General features: G+C 47.0%; 1 protein-coding gene across 1 annotated transcript in view; it reads left to right on the top strand.

The window, feature by feature from the left end:
- Crtc3 (CREB regulated transcription coactivator 3) overlaps window positions 1-18,489 on the top strand; it is a 104,657-nt gene that overhangs the window by 74,977 nt on the left and 11,191 nt on the right. Inside the window, exons 7-10 of the mRNA XM_036171219.1 lie at window positions 2,416-2,451; window positions 6,618-6,703; window positions 8,051-8,100; window positions 15,246-15,463. Of these exons, the coding sequence (XP_036027112.1) occupies window positions 2,416-2,451; window positions 6,618-6,703; window positions 8,051-8,100; window positions 15,246-15,463 (390 nt within the window). The remainder of the gene's footprint in view (window positions 1-2,415; window positions 2,452-6,617; window positions 6,704-8,050; window positions 8,101-15,245; window positions 15,464-18,489) is intronic.

The following is an 18,489-nucleotide window of genomic DNA, read 5'->3' as shown; positions in this document are numbered from 1 at the left end:
CGAGCCTTGAGGCTGTCCCAAGGCATGTCATGTTCTGCCACGAGAACAGTCTCTAAGGCTTGTTACTAACCCAGGCCTCTGCGCTCCACTTCATCCAGATGACTAGCGGACTCCTCCCAGCTTGTGCACGGCCAGCCAGACCTCACCGTCCAGCCCCTACTCTCTCTCTGTGTGTGTGTGTGTGTGTGTGTGTGTGTGTGTGTGTGTGCCTCTTCTCCCCTTTTCGGTACTCCTTCCCACTCCTGTCTTCACTGAGGCAGCCCTTTAACCTTTCCCTTACTCAACTAAATTCCTCCGGGGACAGCACATTGGCTGGGGATGTGAACTTTCTGAAGGTACCATGCCCAGAGTTCTAGTCCCAGAACCAGCAGTGTGCTCTTAGGCGTGGTGAGAGCTCATGTCTCAGACAGTTGCTCCAAGGATTACATGAGATCATTGTGTGAGGTGTTATCATCTCCCTCCCTGTCCCTCCCTGCCTGCCTAGGGATGAAGCCTGCCTCCTGCCCCAGTCTGGGGAAGAGGGTGGCATCAGCAGGATACCCCACAGGGGATCTGCTTACCTCTGAGATTCACATGGTGACCCCCCAGTTAGCTCTTCATGCTGTAGGGACTGGTCAGTCTCAGTAATTTAATTAAACTTAGTGTCTTGATGAAGAGATTCGGTTGGGGATTTAGCTCAGTGGTAGAGCGCTTGCCTAGCAAGCACAAGGCCCTGGGTTCAGTCCTCAGCTCTGGGAAAAGAAAAAAGAAAAAGAAAGAAAAGATGAAGAGATTCTTCAGTGTACCATAGCAGACCGTTTCCTAAAATGTAATTGGCCATTTCTAATAGGATCATCACGTTTTGGTCATGTTCCTTGCCCTTTCTCAAAAGCCACACTGATGAGAGCTTCTGTCCCTCTTCCTGTCAATGCTGACTCGAGTGTCGCCTTTGGCCCTGTGCACTGCGTTTGCCGATGGCCTCCTGGCCACACGGCCTTTCCCTAGAGTGCTAAATCACGGACTGATTAGTAGCCGCTTAGTCCAGCTCTGTGCAACTTGGCCAGTTGGCTTTTCTCCTTTGCTCTTTTTACTTTTTACTTTGTTTGTGGTGCTGGGCTCAAATCCATGGCCTCAGCATGCTCGGCAAGCACTCTGTCTGCTGTTGATGACATGCAATTCACATACCTTCTGCACCAACATCTTTAAAGGTTGGGTCTAGGAATCCTCATCTTAACAAATTTACCCTAGTGGCCCAGCAGTGCTTTAATCCCAGCAGAGGCAGGCAGTTCTCTGTGAGTTCAAGGCCAGCCTGGTCTACAGAGAGAGTTCTGGGACAGCCAGAGCTACAGAGAAACCCTGTCTCAAAAAACGAAAAAGAAAAAAAAAATTACCCTAGTGGTCTTGCAGATGCACTAAAATAGTTTTCAACCACTAACTTTGATTCTGTTTTCTGGAGGCCTGGGAGAAAGCCTGCATTTTGTGAGTGTGCTTAACTACTGAGATTTTGGCATGCTTGGGGACTGTTAGTGTCTATCTACCCCTAAAATGCCTCTGCCTCTTCCCATCTACCCTGCACCACCTGCCCCAACCCTCTCAGGCACACTACAGGAACTGAGCAAGTGTCTGTTGAGTGAATGGTTATTAGGTATTTAAGTTTCCTAGACTAACTGGGTTAATTTATAGTTTAACCATTTCATCTAGAAACTTACTTAAGTGTTTAAAGGCTTAGACTTAAAATTCCATCCTGAGTCTCTGCTGAAAACTCACTCGGTGTAATTGATTGCTCTGAGGAGAATGGTTAACTAGTCCTTGTTGGGGGCGGCTCTGTAGTTTTAGTTAGGTGCTAAAGGGACTCTGCATAGTCATCTGCAGTATACTTCATGGTTCTTCATTCAGTCAGGATTGATTCCAAGTCAGCTTTTAAAAATCTTTGTGAATAGCTATCACATATACCCTTATCTTGGCGTAGACTCTAGATATGTATTTTTAAAAATAACTCATGTAAGAATCCAAAATATGTCACTGTGTCCATCAGGAACCTCTACCCATGGTAAGTGTCAGAACAGTGACTCGGATTCCAGGCTACCTGCCCTCCTCTAGGATGACACATTTGGAAGTGTGACAAACATTTTGCTTTGTGTTTTGAAGGTAGACTGCCTTCAAGTATTTCTCAGACTGTCAACCGCTGTTCTCTTGAGACAGGTTCAGCAAGAACATTTAAAGACACTTTAAAGGAAAAGCTCTTGGGCCCCAACTCTAGACTCAGAATAACTGCAACTGTTTGTAGTGTGAATGCTAAAGCATCTGGAATGAGCATTGTCAAAACTGCTTTAAGACTTTCAAAACTTATATTTCACATCAGAAAGTTATTCTAATGCATTAATAAATGAGTGCACCACATGAAAGTGTTTTTCTTGTTCTTCTCTTTTCTACCAGGTTTCTGTGATGGAGAAAATGATGGCCATGGGGAAGGTATGAGCAGGCGTGGGTGACAGTCACTTAGGTCGGAGTTGACAACTGTTGCTTAGAGTTTTTGTTTGAGATGCTCAAAGAAAATTAGCTAGACATGGTCAAAGCCATGAGAGAGGAAATGTGTGACTAGATCACAATGGTCCCTTGTTACCCAAGTCCCTCAGTACCACAGTCACAGCTTGTGCAAGGGAGCAAGAGTCAGAGCCACATGAAAACGTGAATTAATCAGGTACTTACACAGTTGTTCCTCTGCCTTTTCTCAACACTGCCCCAGCCCATTTAGAAAGTCACTGTGAGTAATTGGTAGACTTGATAGCAGGGCAAGGAACGTGCCAGTTTGCACTAAGGCTGTAACTCAGGTGGCGGACTGCTCGGCATGCATGCATGCAGCCCAGAGTTCATTCTCCAGGACCAAGAAAACCAAGCATGTCATAAACTCCTATAATCCTCTACCTGGGAGGTGGAGGCAGGAGGACCAGAAGTTGAGGGATAGCCTTGGCTACATATAGAGCTTGAGACTAGCTTGAGATACATGAGATCCTGTCTCCAAAAAAAAAAAAAAAAGTAAGTACAAATTTATTATAAGATCGCATTATGCATTTTGCAGAAGACACTGAGCTTTGTAAAGCCAGTTAAAATCATGCTAGAGATCTGCTGAAATGAAACTGAGCGCCATCAACAAATGGGGACCCAAACCTGTTCCTTTAGTCATTGAATACCTGGCACTGTTAGATCTTTATAAGCTGAGGTGTAATTTCCATAATCTGAATCAGCTGAATGACTAAATTAGTTTGTGTGTCACAGAGGCCAGGCTTGTGCAGAGCATGACAAGCCAGGACCACTTGCATGAGAGGTGGAGCCCTCTGACGTCACCCTGAACACTCCTTTTCCGAGCAAACCACTGTAGATTGTTAAATAAAATCATAAAAACTTGAAACTGATCCATCTGATCATTCAAGGTAGAAATGAAGAAATGGCTTTAGGGCCATTCCCCGTTAACTCTTTGAAGAATTCCCAACAAACCTTGTACATGGAAAGAAACCACAACAATGAATTCCTCAAAGGAAACAACCTGTTGCGGCACTGTGGCCTGTCTCCATCACAGTCCTGTGACTGATCTCTTTTGGGCCTCGAGTCATGAGGCCAGCTTGCTTAGCTCCCGCAGAACCTTCAGAGCACATAGGTATCCTGTTCTCCCCCTCTCTTCCCCTCCCCCCTGCCTTGAACCATAAAGGCTCACAAAGCCATTGCTCCTGTCTCCCCATTGTAGAGAGTCCCTGTGGTCTGCATGTCCCAGGCACTGTCTATTAAGCATCGTCTAGAAATAGAACAGTCTTAGAGCCTCGTGGGGCTTACATCTCTGAAGCATTTATATTCGTGATTAGAGAGAGCCAACAAGAACCCAGACAAAATACACTCTTCAAAAGAGAGTAATCCATCTGGGGTGACTCAGCAAGGGAACATAGGGCTTGTCGGGGGCCCATGCTTAGCAATACATAAAGGGAAACAAAGAATAAGGAAGAAGAAAAGGCAGGAAGGAGAGTGAGGGTTTGACTCTCAGGACTGAGAGACACGGAGGCACACTGATAGTCTGGTTGTCAGCAGAAGTGGCCTCTCTTTCACCGGCTCAGGGTTGGCCATGATGAGCACTGTAAGGTGCTGTGCCAGCCACTGGTAGTTCATTCGGGAAGTCCACAGTTGTAATTATTTCCTACGTTTTATTGACTTGAAAAGAAAAGGAAACTCAGAGTGTTTCTTTTAACCCTTTTCTCGGAGTTCCTTCTGGAATTTTGGTCCTTGTTTTGTTGTTTGTTCTTTGAGATATGGCATCATGTAGCCCAGGCTAGGCTAGCACTGAACCCCTGATCCTCCTGCTTCTACTTCCTACATGCTGGAATCGTGGCTTGGGCCAACATGCCTAGCTTTGATCTCACTTTTAAGTGACGTTCTAGGGTCTGTTACTCAACTTCTGTGGGCCAAGGGCAGGACAGGCAAGATAGTCACAGTGGAGCCATGCAGTCCCAGAACCCTTCAGCATCCCTCATTCCGAGCAGTCTCTAGGGTCTGCTGTTGAATAATCTTCCTAACATTAGATCACATAGTTCCTCAGAGCTCGTCTTTGACTGTGTCTGAGAACAAAAAGCCTTCACTTGGTTTGTGGCTTAGCCGACCTTCTTACTTTCATTGGTATGGCTGAGAGTGGTATCACAGCCGAGGAACAGTCCCTTCAGGTAGAGCCAGGTCATCCTGTAGCTTTAAAGACCCATTAGAACCCCCATCAGCTGCTCAGCCAAATGTGCCTGGTGATTATCCGTCCTTCCTTATTCCCAATCCCAGCATCTACCAAGGAGCTTCACCGCCACTGTGATTTCCATATGTTGTGCATGTGCGTGAGTGTGTCTATGTGTATGTGTGTGTGTGTGTGTGTGTGTGTGTGTGTGTGTGTGTGTGTATGTGCACGAGCGCTGTGTTTATGTATGTGGACACCTTGGAAGGCACTTTCACATACATGCACATTCATGTGGAAGCCCAGAGTTGAGTATCTTCCTTGATTACTCTCCACTTTACTTACTGAGGTAGGAGACCTGCTGAATCCAGCACCTGCTGATTTAGACTAACCTAGCTAGCCAGCTTGCTCCAGGAGCAAGGAGCCCCTGTCCCTGCCCCTTCCCTGATGCTCTGGGTTTACAGGCAGCTGCATGCCTACTTGGTTTACGTGGATTCTGGGGATCCAAACGCTGGTCCTCACTCTTACAGAGCAAGTGCTCTCTCTATCCACCGAGCCACCTCTTCATCTGTTGTTCCCTTCTTCTTTTCATCCTTTCTTTATTGGTATGTGTGTTCTTCCTTATCTTGTCCCATGCCCTCAGGGCCCTGGCCTGGTCTCCGGCCTCTGCATTTTATTTCCTGTCCTCTCCTTTACCTGGCCCATAGTCCACATACAAAGAGCACCCTGGCGGTGGTAGGCATCGTCTCTTCTGGAGGCCGTTTCCTCACTCCTCACGCTCTTGCTTGAATGCCCTTTGCTGTGCCTCTGAAGGGAGCTCAGCACACCCAGCTCCAAAGCCTTCTCTCCCCTGTTCTGACTGAGGATGTATTACTCTCCTGGGCTTCCTTCAGTCTTAATGGCTGTCATGAATGTGTTGTCTTCCTCCCTTGGCTAATGTAGATTGTCTCAAATTTGAATCTGTTCCTTAATTGTTTCTTCAACCCCCACAATGACACACAAAGCAACTTCCCAAGGGACTATCAATAAATATTTAATAAAGGGGCTGGAGAGATGACTCAGTGGTTAAGAGCACTGCCAGAGGGCCTGGGTTCGATTCCTAGCGCCCACAGGGTGGCTCACAACCATCTTTAACTAGTTCCATGGGATCTGATGCCCTCTTTTAGCCTCCAAGGGCGTTGGCATTCAAGTAGTAAACAGACACATGTAGGCAAAATATCCATACACACAAAGTAATACAATATTAAGAAAAAAGTGTATGTAAAATGTAAATGTTTGCTAAAGAAGTCCTGTTCACTAGGCAGGGCGGCACATGCCTGTAATCCCACCACTTGAGAGACAAAGGCAGATGGATAACTTCAAGTCTGAGGTCAGCCTGGGCTACGGGGCAGGCTCCAGGGCAGCCAGCCCTAAGTGCTAAGAACTGCTTTCAAATATTCTTCTTTTCTTTCTTCCTTTTGGGTTTGTGTGTGTGTGTGTGTGTGTGTGTGTGTGTGTGTGTGTGTGGTTTTTTTGTGTGTTGTTTTTGTTTTGTTTTGTTTTGTTTTTTAGGCAGGATTTCTCTGTGTAATCCTGGCTGTCCTGGAACTCGTCTGTAAACCAGGCTGGCCTCAAACTCAAAAATCTGCTTGCCTCTGCCTCCCAAGTGCTGGGACTAAGCGGGTACGTCACTATCATCCAGCTTTTTTTTTTCCTTTTGAGACAGGGTCTTTCTATGTAGCCTTAACTGTCCTGGAACTTCCTATGTATAGTATGCTGGCCTCAGATTCACAAAGATCCACCTGCCTCTGCCTCCTGAGTACTGGTATTAAAGGTTTTGCAACTCCCTCACCACTACCAGCCCTGCCCTGCCCCAGCACTTTTAAATTAAGCTAATTATTCTGGCCAAAAGTCAGGTGGCTAATTTTAGCTCAGTGAATGTGCTTCTTCTCTCTTTTAGTAGCATCTTTCCCTGGCCAGTTGAAAGAAGAGAATCTGTTAAATGTTCCGAAGCCGCTGCCTAAACAACTGTGGGAGACCAAGGAGGTGGGTGAGCAGTCCTGGGTGCAGTCCTCACCCTGGCTGTCTGCCCTGCAGAGGCGGAAGCCAGAACTAGGGGAAAGGGAAGAGAGGATTTGGCTGGACCCCGAGACTGGAAAGACATAGCAGAGGATGCTGTTCCAAACAAAATCATGCTCGTACTGGTGAATTAGTACCGTGATCTGTGGCTTCCTTGCTTTCGTGTGAATTCACTGACTCTCAGAAGGAAACTGTTAGGCTACTGGACCTTTCCCGGTCAGAAGCTTGGAGAGCTGGCATGAAAAGGCAGACATGTCTGCTTGGGAGCTACTCTCCAGCTCCTGTTGAGAATTGCTGTCCTGCCAGATGATCCTTTCTGAAATCAACGGCCTTTGACCTGAGCTCTCTGAGAGGCAGCAGGTGATGAGTCATCTGTTTACTATGATTTCTGTGAGCTTCAATGTTAGTATCTAAAGTCCTCCTGCTGGCCTCCACCTCACTGTGTAAACCTCACCCACTGCAGAGAGGGAGGCCCTGGCTTAGCTTGGCCTCTCTTTCTGTAGAGCAGCTGTTTTGAGAGAAAAGTCCCTCCTTCCAGCGCCTAGTGATGCTCAGATGTAGTTGGTTGTTTGGTCTCTGGGCCTCACTGTCCTGTTTACCAGGGTCCTGCTCCTTCTCCTCCATCAAGGCTACCCCAGTCTGCTAGCATTAGGGTGGTCCTGAAAGGGTTCTATAAAAGCAAGATATGTAGTTGATTTTTTTCTCTTGAGGGACCTGAAAGAACTAAAATCTAAAACCCACACATTTAACAGCTCTCTGCTTCTTGGCTGTGAAAGGTGGTTTTGGAGACCCGTTTGTAGAAGACAGAAAGTGGGTGTGTACTCCCTCCAAGTACCTGGAGCTGCTCTCTCTAGAGAGATGAGCTGTCTCCCTTGGTGCTGTGGATGTGCAGTATCCGTCCCTGTCCCCCACCAGTTTACATTCTAATTAGATTGTCCTTTTTCCTGGACATTCATCCCCTCCTTCATTGCCTTGTGTTACTTTTTTGTTTTCTTCTTTCTCTCTCTTGCCAGTTGAAAAAGAATATTGAAAATCAGAATGTGCAAAACATTTGCCTCTTTGAGGGAAATAACCATTTAACTCAAAGACAAATTAATAAGGAACCAAGAAAATATGTTAATGTTATACTTCTCTTTTGACTGGAAAGTTAAGAACTTTTAAACTCCCCAAACTTTCGTGGTTGCTCTGTGGAAGATGCCCTTGGCCTATTCTGTTTGTCACTGGCTCTAACTAGGATGCTCAGATTCCCCACTTTTCAAACATTTGGATTTGGCTGTGCATTGAATAAGTCCAGCTTTCTTTGTTTCTTCCCAGATCCAGTCTCTGTCTGGGCGCCCTCGATCCTGTGATGTTGGGGGTGGCAAGTAAGTAATGTTCCTTCTGCTAGAGGTTCTTAAGAGTCTTCTCTGCTTTGTCACAGAACTGAGAAATATAACTTGCTTGATATAAACCCAAGTCAACTGCATTTGCATAAAAATAGCTGTTCTCTTTTGGTACATATAGTTCATGTAGTTGAGGCAGTTCCATTATATAACTGCCAAAGCCAATAAAACCACCATAAATGTGTTTGAGAATAGCCCAATTGACTCTGGGCACACACAGAACCTACCTGGAAGAAATACAAGTGTGCACGTGTCCACTGGAGCCCGTGGCAGACCATGGGCATCAGTTGACGGAAAGGAAACCATCAGTTAACTTGATTGGCTACATAGAAGTTGATTTTAAAAGTTTCATGAATGTACTTAATGCTTCTGAGCTATGCAATGCAAAAATGGTCATAGCAGCAAATTTATAGTATGTGTATTTCTCTACAATTTTAAAAAGGATGAATAGTAAGATTTACAATTTAAAATGAGTCTATGGCACTATTCATTAATTAATGTTTATTATTTGTTTCGGGGGTTTGTTGTTGTTTGCTTGTTTTGAGGTAAGAGTCTCATTATATAACCCTGGCTGACCAACTCACTATGTAGACTAGGTTAGCCTTGAACTCACAGAAATCAGTCAGTACCTGCCTCCCAAGTGCTGAGGTTAAAAGTGTGTGCCACCACACCCAGCTTAATAAATGGATTTTGTAATATACAGATTTACTCCCTAAAAGATTTTGTGTAGCTTATTAAAACACATACAGTATGAAAATACTTGTGGTATGGACAGATGTAACAAGTTTGTGGGGAAGATGAGAGTAGGGGTGATTAAGGGCAGAAAGAGTTGCGCAGCCTGGGTATTGACACCCAAAAGGAGGCTGGTGTAGGTGACTCAGTTGGGGACCCCAACAGACTACTGTTAAGGAGGCCACAGTTCCCCCGTCTTTGAAACAGCTGGATGATCTGTGCAGGTCTTCATGGGGAGAACCCCTCAGCTAGACAGTGTCCTGAGAGAGCAGTGAGAAAGCTGCATGGCATTTGTCACAGTGTCTCTCAGCATAGTCCCAGAGCATGGGACCAAAGCCCCTCAGGAACAGCAAGTCTTCCTAGGACCAAAACAGTGTGATTTGAAAATGATTAGACCTTTTCATGATCTAGCTTGACACAAACACCCATTTTAGAGGATCTATGGGTAAATTAAACTAACTTCTGGCCATTCCTAAATAGTATTTCACAAAGTCTCTCCTGGTTTCACAGCAGTGCATTAGGGCATTGAGTGCCCACAGCTTGGAATGCTTTAGGTCAGTTAAATATAAACTCCAGTAATTAATAGCCCACAGAACTGAGAAGAGAGTTGACCTCTTTAGAACTACAGAAATCTAGGAACAGGACAGGACAAAGAGACCAGCCCATCCAGAGATGCAGGACCTTCCTACAGACAGGGCCAAGAGTTTTAAAAACCAAAATATTGGGAGCTAGGATTATAGCTCAGTTAGCAGAGTGCTTGACTGCATGGGCAAAGCCATGGTCCCATCCTCAGCACTGTGTGGACTAGGTACAGTGGTGCACATCTGTACTCCCAGCACTGTGTGGACTAGGTACAGTGGTGCACATCTGCACTCCCAGCATTCCAGAGGTGAGTGCAGGAGGAACTGAAGTATGCAGCCATCCTCTGCTACATAGCAAGTTTGAGGTCATCCTGGGATAATTAATACCCTGTCTAAAAAAAAAAAAAAAAATGGGGAGGGAAGCTAAGGAGATGACTCTGAGGGTAAGAGAGCTTTCTATGCAAGCATAAGGTCCGAAGTTCAAATCCCTGGTATCCATGTAAGAATCTGAGAATGGTTGTATACATCCAGCACTGTGGAAGGGACAGAAACATGAGGATCACTGGGACTTGCTGACCACCAGCCTAGTTCTGGGTTCAGTGAGAGAGTGTCAAGGAAACAAGGCAGAGAATGATTTAATGCAGGACAGCCTGCCTCCTCCTCCAGCCTCTGCACATGCACCCACCCACACACACACATCACTCACATACACATAATAATGAATTAACTAAAAGCATGTCTTGGCTGACGCCTAGATAAATCAACACTCCAGGCTCCAATGCCTTACATCGTAGAACTGGGGCTGCAATCTTTTAACCCTGGAGAGCTCTGGAGCTAGTATCTGCTACGTAAAGGAAGTTGCCTTCTTGCTTTTATGTTAAAGATAGCATTCCTGGGGTTGGGGATTTAGCTCAGTGGTAGAGCACTTGCCTAGCAAGCACAAGGCCCTAGGTTCAATCCTCAGCTCTGGAAAAAAAAAAAAAAAAAAAAAAAAAAGGAAAGATAGTATTACATCAGTGTTCCATTCATGCAGATGGTTATTATTGACTCCTAATTGTAGGCACCAAATCCAACAATGAACAGAACGGGTCGGTCGCTGCTTGTAAAGATCCAGTTTTCTAGAAACACACATAGGAGGAACACAGCAAGGAGGTGGGCATTGATAGGGAAATGGTGACAGAATCCAGCCTGAAGAAAGGGCATGAGGGACCCAGGCAGAGAGAACAGCACCTGTGAAGACACTGGGGAGCATAAGGAGGCTGTAGTTAGATCACACCTAGACTTAATTCACTGGAGGAGATCTGAACCAGGAGGAACATTGCTTGCCTTTCATCAGATCTAGTGGGGACTGGAGTGATCGTAGCAACATTCAGGAAGTAGCCGTTTGTGTTTCTCTCGACTGCAGAGTTGTTTGGGTGTCACCAACGGCCAGGCTCACATTGGTCACATCACTGTCTCCCTCTTTGCTGGTGTCCTCGGCCCTCCTGGCCACTGTTGTGCCTGTCTCAGCCTTTCTTTCTTCCTGTTTGCTGACACAGGAAGCCCACCTGCTCTTGAGTGAGCTACTCCACTGTCTGGTTATGTTCTAGGGCCTGATCTTGGCTCTGTAGCCAGTTCTCACATCCAGCCATCTGAAGATAAAGTTTCCGTGTTGTTTTCTTCTGGCAGCCTTTCTTCCTCACTCGTCCACCTGACCCTGTCCACTGCCAGGTTCTCCCTGGCTCCTTCAGTTAGCCTCGCCCTGTTCCTTTTACAAAGAGAAGAGGGTGTTAAGGAACACACACTTGGCTTCCTTCTGCTGCTGACACTTCCCACAGCTTCCTTCTCCATCGGGCACCTTCCTGATCAAGGTGGATCACTTCCATTTCCTGGCCCTCTGCTGCACTGGCTTTTCTGAGACCTCTCTCCTCCACTACCTATTGTTTTCTCTGATGTCCAGAATTCTCCAATACACACACTTTTATGTGTACATGTTTTGCCTGCATGTATGTCTGTGTACCATGTGTATGCCATGTCTTGTAGGCTAAAAGAGGGCATCATATTCTCTGGAACTGGAGTTACAGATGGTTCTGAGCCACCATGTAGATGCTGGCAAACTTGGGTCTTCTGGGCAACCAGTGCACTTAACTCCTGAGTGTAAGCTTTTTCTGTATCCCTGCAGTCAACCTGGTCCCGCCAGCTGGCTCCCAGATAATCATACAGAGACTTATTGTTAATTATAAATGCTCAGCCAATAGCTTAGGCTTGTTACTAACTAGCTCTTACAGCTTTAATTAATCCATATTTCTATCTATGTTCTTCCATGTGGCTCTGTACCTTATCTCAGTATGGCAAGTTCATCTCCTCCTTCTCTGCATCTCCTTGCAACTCCTGAGACTCCAATTTCCTTCTTCTCAGTGTTCTCTCTGCCCTGAAAATCCTGCCTAGCCATCGGCCAGTCAGCTATTTATTAACCGATGAGAGTAATACATATTCACAGTGTTCAAAAGGATCATTCCACAGCTCCTGAGCCCCCTCTCCAGCCAGCCACCCTTTTTGAAAGAAGCCCAGCTTCTGCTTCCATTATTTCAGTATAACCGTCCTCCAAACTGTGAGTCACCTCCGCTAGGGCGTCCCCCAGCGAGGGACATCCCAACTGCATGTCCTGTGTGGCCACAGCTAAGCATCTAAGATAGGATTTATGCTCTCACCCATCTTCCTCCCCTCCCCCAGTCTGTCATCCAGTCTAACGGCACCATCTCAGTGAGTGGCTACCCCAGGCCAGATACCCCAGCATCCATCCCCATGTCTTTGTCCCCATGCTCCCATGTCATTGCATGCTCCGTTTGATAACTCCGCAAAGTTACCGCTTACCCCTTTGCCTCTGGGCTCTGCTCTTTTCCTCCCAGGTCTGTCCCTGTAAGCATTCTAAGAAAATGTCCCCTGGTGCCCTTGCCCTCAGCACTCTGCCAGCCTGGGGTGTTCTCTGCCTGCTTCTCCAGTCCTACCTCCATCACTTCCCGCCCTCCTACACTTAACCCTCAGTGGTCACCAGTCTTCACGGTTCTGTACATACAGTGGGCTCTAGGCCTCCCTTTTGTCCCTGCTTTGACCCACGCCTGAAATGGCTTTCCTGCCTAGTGCACCTGAATTCTTTAGCTTTCAAACCTAGCTTCCTGTGCCTCCAGAAGCCTCCTCCCACCTGCTGGGCACTCCCTCCATTCTAGATGCCATTCGGCTCTGTTATTCAGGAGTAAGCTGGCTTCCCTAAGTTGCTCTCTTTATGACCATGCTTTGTCTGGGGCTCCTGCAGGCCCTGAGGCCAGTAGTTGCACCTGGTCACTGCTCCACACATGTGCTGTGTTGACTGAACCACTCACTCCTCCCTGCTCTGGCTCGTGCGCTTTGCTTCAGCTGTTCCTGTCTCTCCAGCCACACTGCTCTGTCCCGGATCAGGCTGGGTCACTGCAAGAGCCTTCTGATCCATCTCTTCTGCCACCCTGTCTGTCCCCTTGACTCGTTCCCACTGTGACCACAGTAGCAGCTCTAGCTTGCGCTTGGCTCCCTCTCTCCTACAGCCCCAGACTGACTCATCCCAACAGCATCTTCCCAGTGTTTCCTCCCCCATCTGCCTCGCCCACCTCACCTCTCAGCACCTGTACTTTTTGCACTGACCCCAGCCACACCAAGCATCTTGGGGTTCCCTGAGCACTGTGCCATCCCTAGCAAAGCCTTCCTCGCTACAGCCCTCTCTGTCTTGGCGTCTCCGGCTTTTGTGCCTGGTTTTGCTTGTTCCTCGTGGTGGTCGTACCCCCTAATGACTCCTAGCACAGCATGCTTCCTACCATAATAGTTGCCTGCCATCTACGGACTCCAGGAATATGAGTCCCTCATAAGAGGACTAAGAAGCCTTGTCCTTTAGAGGGCCCACTCCCGAACTGCACAGCGTCCAAGGGACTGCAGGGACCCACAGTTCACATGTATGTGGAATGTCTACATACCTGCTTTCCAGTGCAGACCAGGGCTGGGTAGGAAAAGGAAATACGGACTAAAGATTGGGCTGCCTGTCCCAGTGAGGGCCCCAAGAATTCTGGGAAGTCTGCATTTGAATTCAAGCTCTTATAAATGTATGCTTTGTCAAGACATGAGTTTGATCTTTGGTTTATAACTTTGGGAGGTTAAAGCAGGGGCTGGGGAGAGGGCTCAGTGGGGAAGAGCTTTGCTGTGAATGCTGAATTTAAATTCCCAGTCTCCTTGTGAAAAGCTGGGTATGGCTGCACACATGCCTATAACCCCACTGCTTTTGGGAGTGAAGACAGAAGGATCACTGGGGCATGCTGGCTTCCAGCCTAGCTCCAGGTCCAGAGAGAGACCCTGTCTCAAAGGAATAAAGTAGAGTCATTGAGCAGAACACCTGACATCCTATGCTGGCCTCTGCATGTATGCATTCCCCACACCCTACACACACACACACACACACACACACACACACACACACACACACACGCACACACACATGCACAATGAAATCAGATGCAATGCTACTTCCGTTTGCAGCTTGCATCTGTGCCCCAGCTGTGCAAATGTCAAAGGCAGACCCGACCATGAGCATGCACCTTACTTGCTCATCATACCTCCTGGGCCTGCCTTGTGCCTGGCACACAGTGACCAGTCAGTGGTTTTAATACATGATTGGCAACATTTTTCGGTATTTTCAAGCTTGTGGAAACTTGGCTGGAGAGATGGCTCAGTGATAAAGAGCACTTGCTGCTTGCTCCTACAGAGGACTGGATGGGTACCTACAACCACTTGTAACTTCGGCTCTAGGGGTCCAACACCCTTTCTTAGTTAGGGTTACTACTGCTGTGATGAGACACCTTGACCAAAAGCAATTTGGGGAGGAGAGGGTTTATTTCACCCACAGTTCCATGTAACAACAGTTCATCCTCAAAAGCAGTGAGGGCAGGGACTCAAGCAGGGCAGGGACCTGGAGGCAGAGACCATGGAGGGTGCTGCTTACTGGATTGCTCAGCTTGCTTTCTTATGGAACGTGGGACCACCCGCCCAGGGACGGCTCCATACATAATGGGCTGGATCCTCCCCCATTAAACACCAATTAAGAAATTGGCAGCAGTGGCACACAACTTTAACCAGCACTCAGGAGGCAGAGCCAGGAGGATCTCTGTGAGTTTGAGGCCAGCCTGGGCTACAGAGCAAGATCCAGGACAGGCGCCAAAACTACATGGAGAAACCTTGTCTCAAAAAAACAAACAAACAGAAAACAAACAAACAAAATATTATCCAGCACAACTCTCTTCTGGCCCTCCAGGACACTTGCACCTCTGTCAATGCACTTGTGTGTGTGTGTGTGTGCACTCAAGTACACACACACACACACACACACACACACACACACAAGCATAAATAAAAATAAAGCAAATCTTTAAAAAATGAAAATTGTTATGTTTTTAAAGTTTATGGAAATGTAATCAAAACAGTATATCCTGGGAGGTATATAGTTGCTTTTTTGTATGATTTTGGTAGCAAAAATAATTTAGAAAGCCAGCAAAAAGAACTCTAAATATGCTATAGTGTCTTGCATTTTATGCAGTGAGACAACTTTCAGCATTCATAATGTAATCTGATCTGGGAACACCCTGTAAGGGAAGCGTAGGTGAGGTCGTCTGTCTCATTTCACGAGCGAGGGTAAGCTGATGACCGCACTCTCAGGCGAGGCAGGGTCTCCAGAGACTGCACTCGCTGCCGTGGAAAAGGCATCCTGTGTGTCCCTTTCTCCAACAGCCAAACACGTTTGTCCCTCTTCCCTCCTTTTAGTGCTTTTCCACATAATGGCCAAAACGTCGGCCTCTCGCCGTTCCTGGGGACCCTGAACACCGGAGGGTCATTACCGGATCTAACCAACCTCCACTACTCAGCACCCCTCCCAGCCTCCCTGGACACCAGCGACCACCTCTTTGGTAGCATGAGTGTGGGGAACAGTGTGGGCAATCTTCCAGCTGCTATGACTCATCTGGGCATAAGAAACTCCTCTGGTAAGTACTCCCATGTAGAAAGGGCCTTAGCTGTGTCTCCTGGTGTGTCTCTTTGGTGCATCTTTCAGTGAGAGTGACCGCATCTCAATGGCATATGATGGTGTCCCTCATACTGGTTAGAGTCTGCTTTCTGACAAGCACTGGAACAGTTCAGCTGCTCCTCGTTCTTGGTTGTCTGCACAAGCCCATGTGTGCAGAGAACTTGGGGAGGGGTGTTTGGGAGTAGAGACCTGTGCTGTTCCATGCCAACTGAACAATGCTAGCAGTTCTCAGCATATGGTGATCTCTTATCATTTAATCCATTTCCTTAGCTCTCCCCAGTTCCCCACTGGATTCCAAAGGGACAGTATTTTCAATTTTAGAAAATTTGCAATGGGCATGATGAAAATACTTATGTGTGTAGATTGAGTAGAAATCTGCTACAGTTCAACAATATTCAAGTGCTTACTGATGTGGTGCTGGCTGGCGTCATGTCACTTGTAATGTGGAGTTGCTGTGCAGGCTTGATTATCCACAGCGCAGACCCTGTGTTGACTCCATGTTGAAGCATGCTCCTGTCACACCCAGAGCAGGGGACACCCCCTCTTCTAGTGGTGTGGTACAGCCCAGTTCAGGCGCTGCTGTGGAATGTTCCATTTGGAAGGGTTCCTCAGTGATAGTCTGTAGGTGGAGGAAGTGGTTTCTGGTTTCCACTCTGGGGGCAGGCAGAGCAGAGCCTGCCCACCTGGGAGTGGCCCCATAGGGTTCCCTGCCACGTCTCCAGTGGTGCCATGGCACTTCTGCTGAGCAGCTGGATTCCGTTTTGCACAACTGGTTGCAGAGACCACCTTTATTTTTGTTTTAGGAGGTGTTTTTGTTTTTGGAGAGGGTGACATCTAATAATAAACCATCTTTTATTTCTTAGAAATCAAGTTACACATGTATTGGTGAAATTATTAAGTTAAAAGGGAGGTTTATTTTGTGGGGTAACTTACAAGCGAGGGGATAGGTAACGGGGTCTGGGAAAGGTGTGGCGGTGTTCTCTGGAGAACTCTGCTCTATCTACCTCCAGCATCCAGGATGCAGGAACCAAGAGCTCCCTCTCATTTGCATCCTGGGTCTTCAGCGTCCTCTCTCTGCCCCACCTTGTGGGCGTGACCATGACCGAAGCCTCAGTGGGGGTTGGAACTTCCAGGCCAAGGCTGGAATGGCTACCCAATCCACACATGGGCAAACTCACTGTGACCATGTCTTGAATGCAGGGAGTCCAGATGATCTGGAGGACCTTGGGTACTCTCTGAGAAGACACCAGTCTCTTAGCTCTGAGTTCCTTTGGTTTGTTTCACAGCAGGAACTCTTAAACCCTTGGAGAGTTCTAGACTCAGCCTGAGCAAGTTCCCTTTTAGATGAATTCTCAGCGATGCCCAGGCTCACTGAGACAAGACAACATCCCCCACAGCTCCTTGGGGTCTTGAGGAAGCTGCCACCTGTAGGCTTTACCCATTGCTTCTAGCCAAAACCTCGTGTTCAGTCATTGACTATCACCTTCTTGAGAAGGCATCATTTTATTCAGAAGACTGTAGATAAGTGTCTAGCTCTATAGTGTCATGCACACCTTAAAGTGTATGGTACAGAGGCTACAGAAATGGCCCATTGGTTAAGAGCACTTGCTACTCTGTGCAGAGAACCCAGGTTCAGTTCCCAGCATCCACACGATGGCCCATAATCCCCTGTAACTCCAGTTCCAGGGGATCTGATGCTCTCTTTTGGGCTCCACCAGCACCAGGCGTGCATGTGGTGCTCATATATATGTATAGACAAGCATCCCTACACATGAAAATATTTAAGTGTAGATCCTAAAAATGTAAACGCTAAGGCAGATGCATCATGAGTTCTAGGCCGGCCTGAGCTACTTGTCTTAAAAGGCCCAGGACACTTGTTTTTGAAAAATATTTAAGCTTTCTTTCTGAAGGAGGCTTCTTTTGTAATCTGAATTTAGGCCTTCAGCTCTGCTTGCTCTTCAGGCTCCTGGGTCTCCTGTTCTCATGGATTGAGTGGTGGGATAACTATCAGGACTCCACCATAACCACCACTTGTAACTTTAAAAGGATGTTTTCAGGCTGTGAAATGGCTCAGTAGATAAAAGCACTTGCTGCCAAGCCTGGCCACCTGAGTTTAACCCTCAGAACCCACATAAAGGTGGACAGAGAGAGCTGACTCCACAGAGTTGTCCTCTGACCGCCACGTGTGCCATGGCTCGTGTGCCACCATACACACATCTTACATACTAAGTAGATAAGCATTCTTGACATTAGTAATTTTGTATTAGGTCTGGTGTTCCACACCTGCGTTCCAAGCAGTTGTGATGTAGAAGCAGGAATTTCAGGAGTTCAAGGTCATCCTCTGCAACAAATCAAGTTCTACTCAGGCCTGGCCTACTTGATAGATGCCCTGTCTCCATTAAAAAAAATAATAACTTAATTAAATCATCATAATTTTGCCAGCTAAAATGGTTGATTTTGTAATTTCTTCATTTCTGTAATTTTTATCAGGTATTTTTTTGTTATAGTTTTTCTTGGTGTGTGTGTATATGTGTGTGTGTGTACACGTGCAAGCACAGTACACATGTAGAAGTCAAGGAACCAAGTGCCTTTATCTATTGAGCACTTGGCTGGCCCTGGTTTGGGTTTGGTTCTGTTGGGTTTTTTGTTTTTGTTTTTGTTTTTTTGAGACATTCTCATGTGTCCCTGGCTGGCCTCCAGCCAGCAGATCTGAACTCCTGGTTCTCCTGCCTCTGTCCCCCAAGGGCTGGGATTGCAGATGGCTCTTTTTACTTGTTTCTGGCTTGGTTTGGTTTGGTTTTTCTCGTGGTACTAGAGATTTTGCCTAGGGCCTCAAGAATTCCAGGCGTGTGCTCTGCCGCTGAGCTATCCTGACCCCCACAGACAAATTTTCATCCACATAAACACGCATTTTCGGCTTCCCAGCTTTTAGCACAAGAGCAGTGGACTGAACTAACCATGGCTGTGGCATTGTTGAAATACACG

The sequence above is a fragment of the Onychomys torridus genome, chromosome 1, assembly GCF_903995425.1.
Source record: "Onychomys torridus chromosome 1, mOncTor1.1, whole genome shotgun sequence".
Classification (NCBI taxonomy): domain Eukaryota; kingdom Metazoa; phylum Chordata; class Mammalia; order Rodentia; family Cricetidae; genus Onychomys; species Onychomys torridus.
The sequence above is the reverse complement of the archived record's forward strand: the minus strand, read 5'-3'. Positions and strand labels throughout refer to the sequence as shown.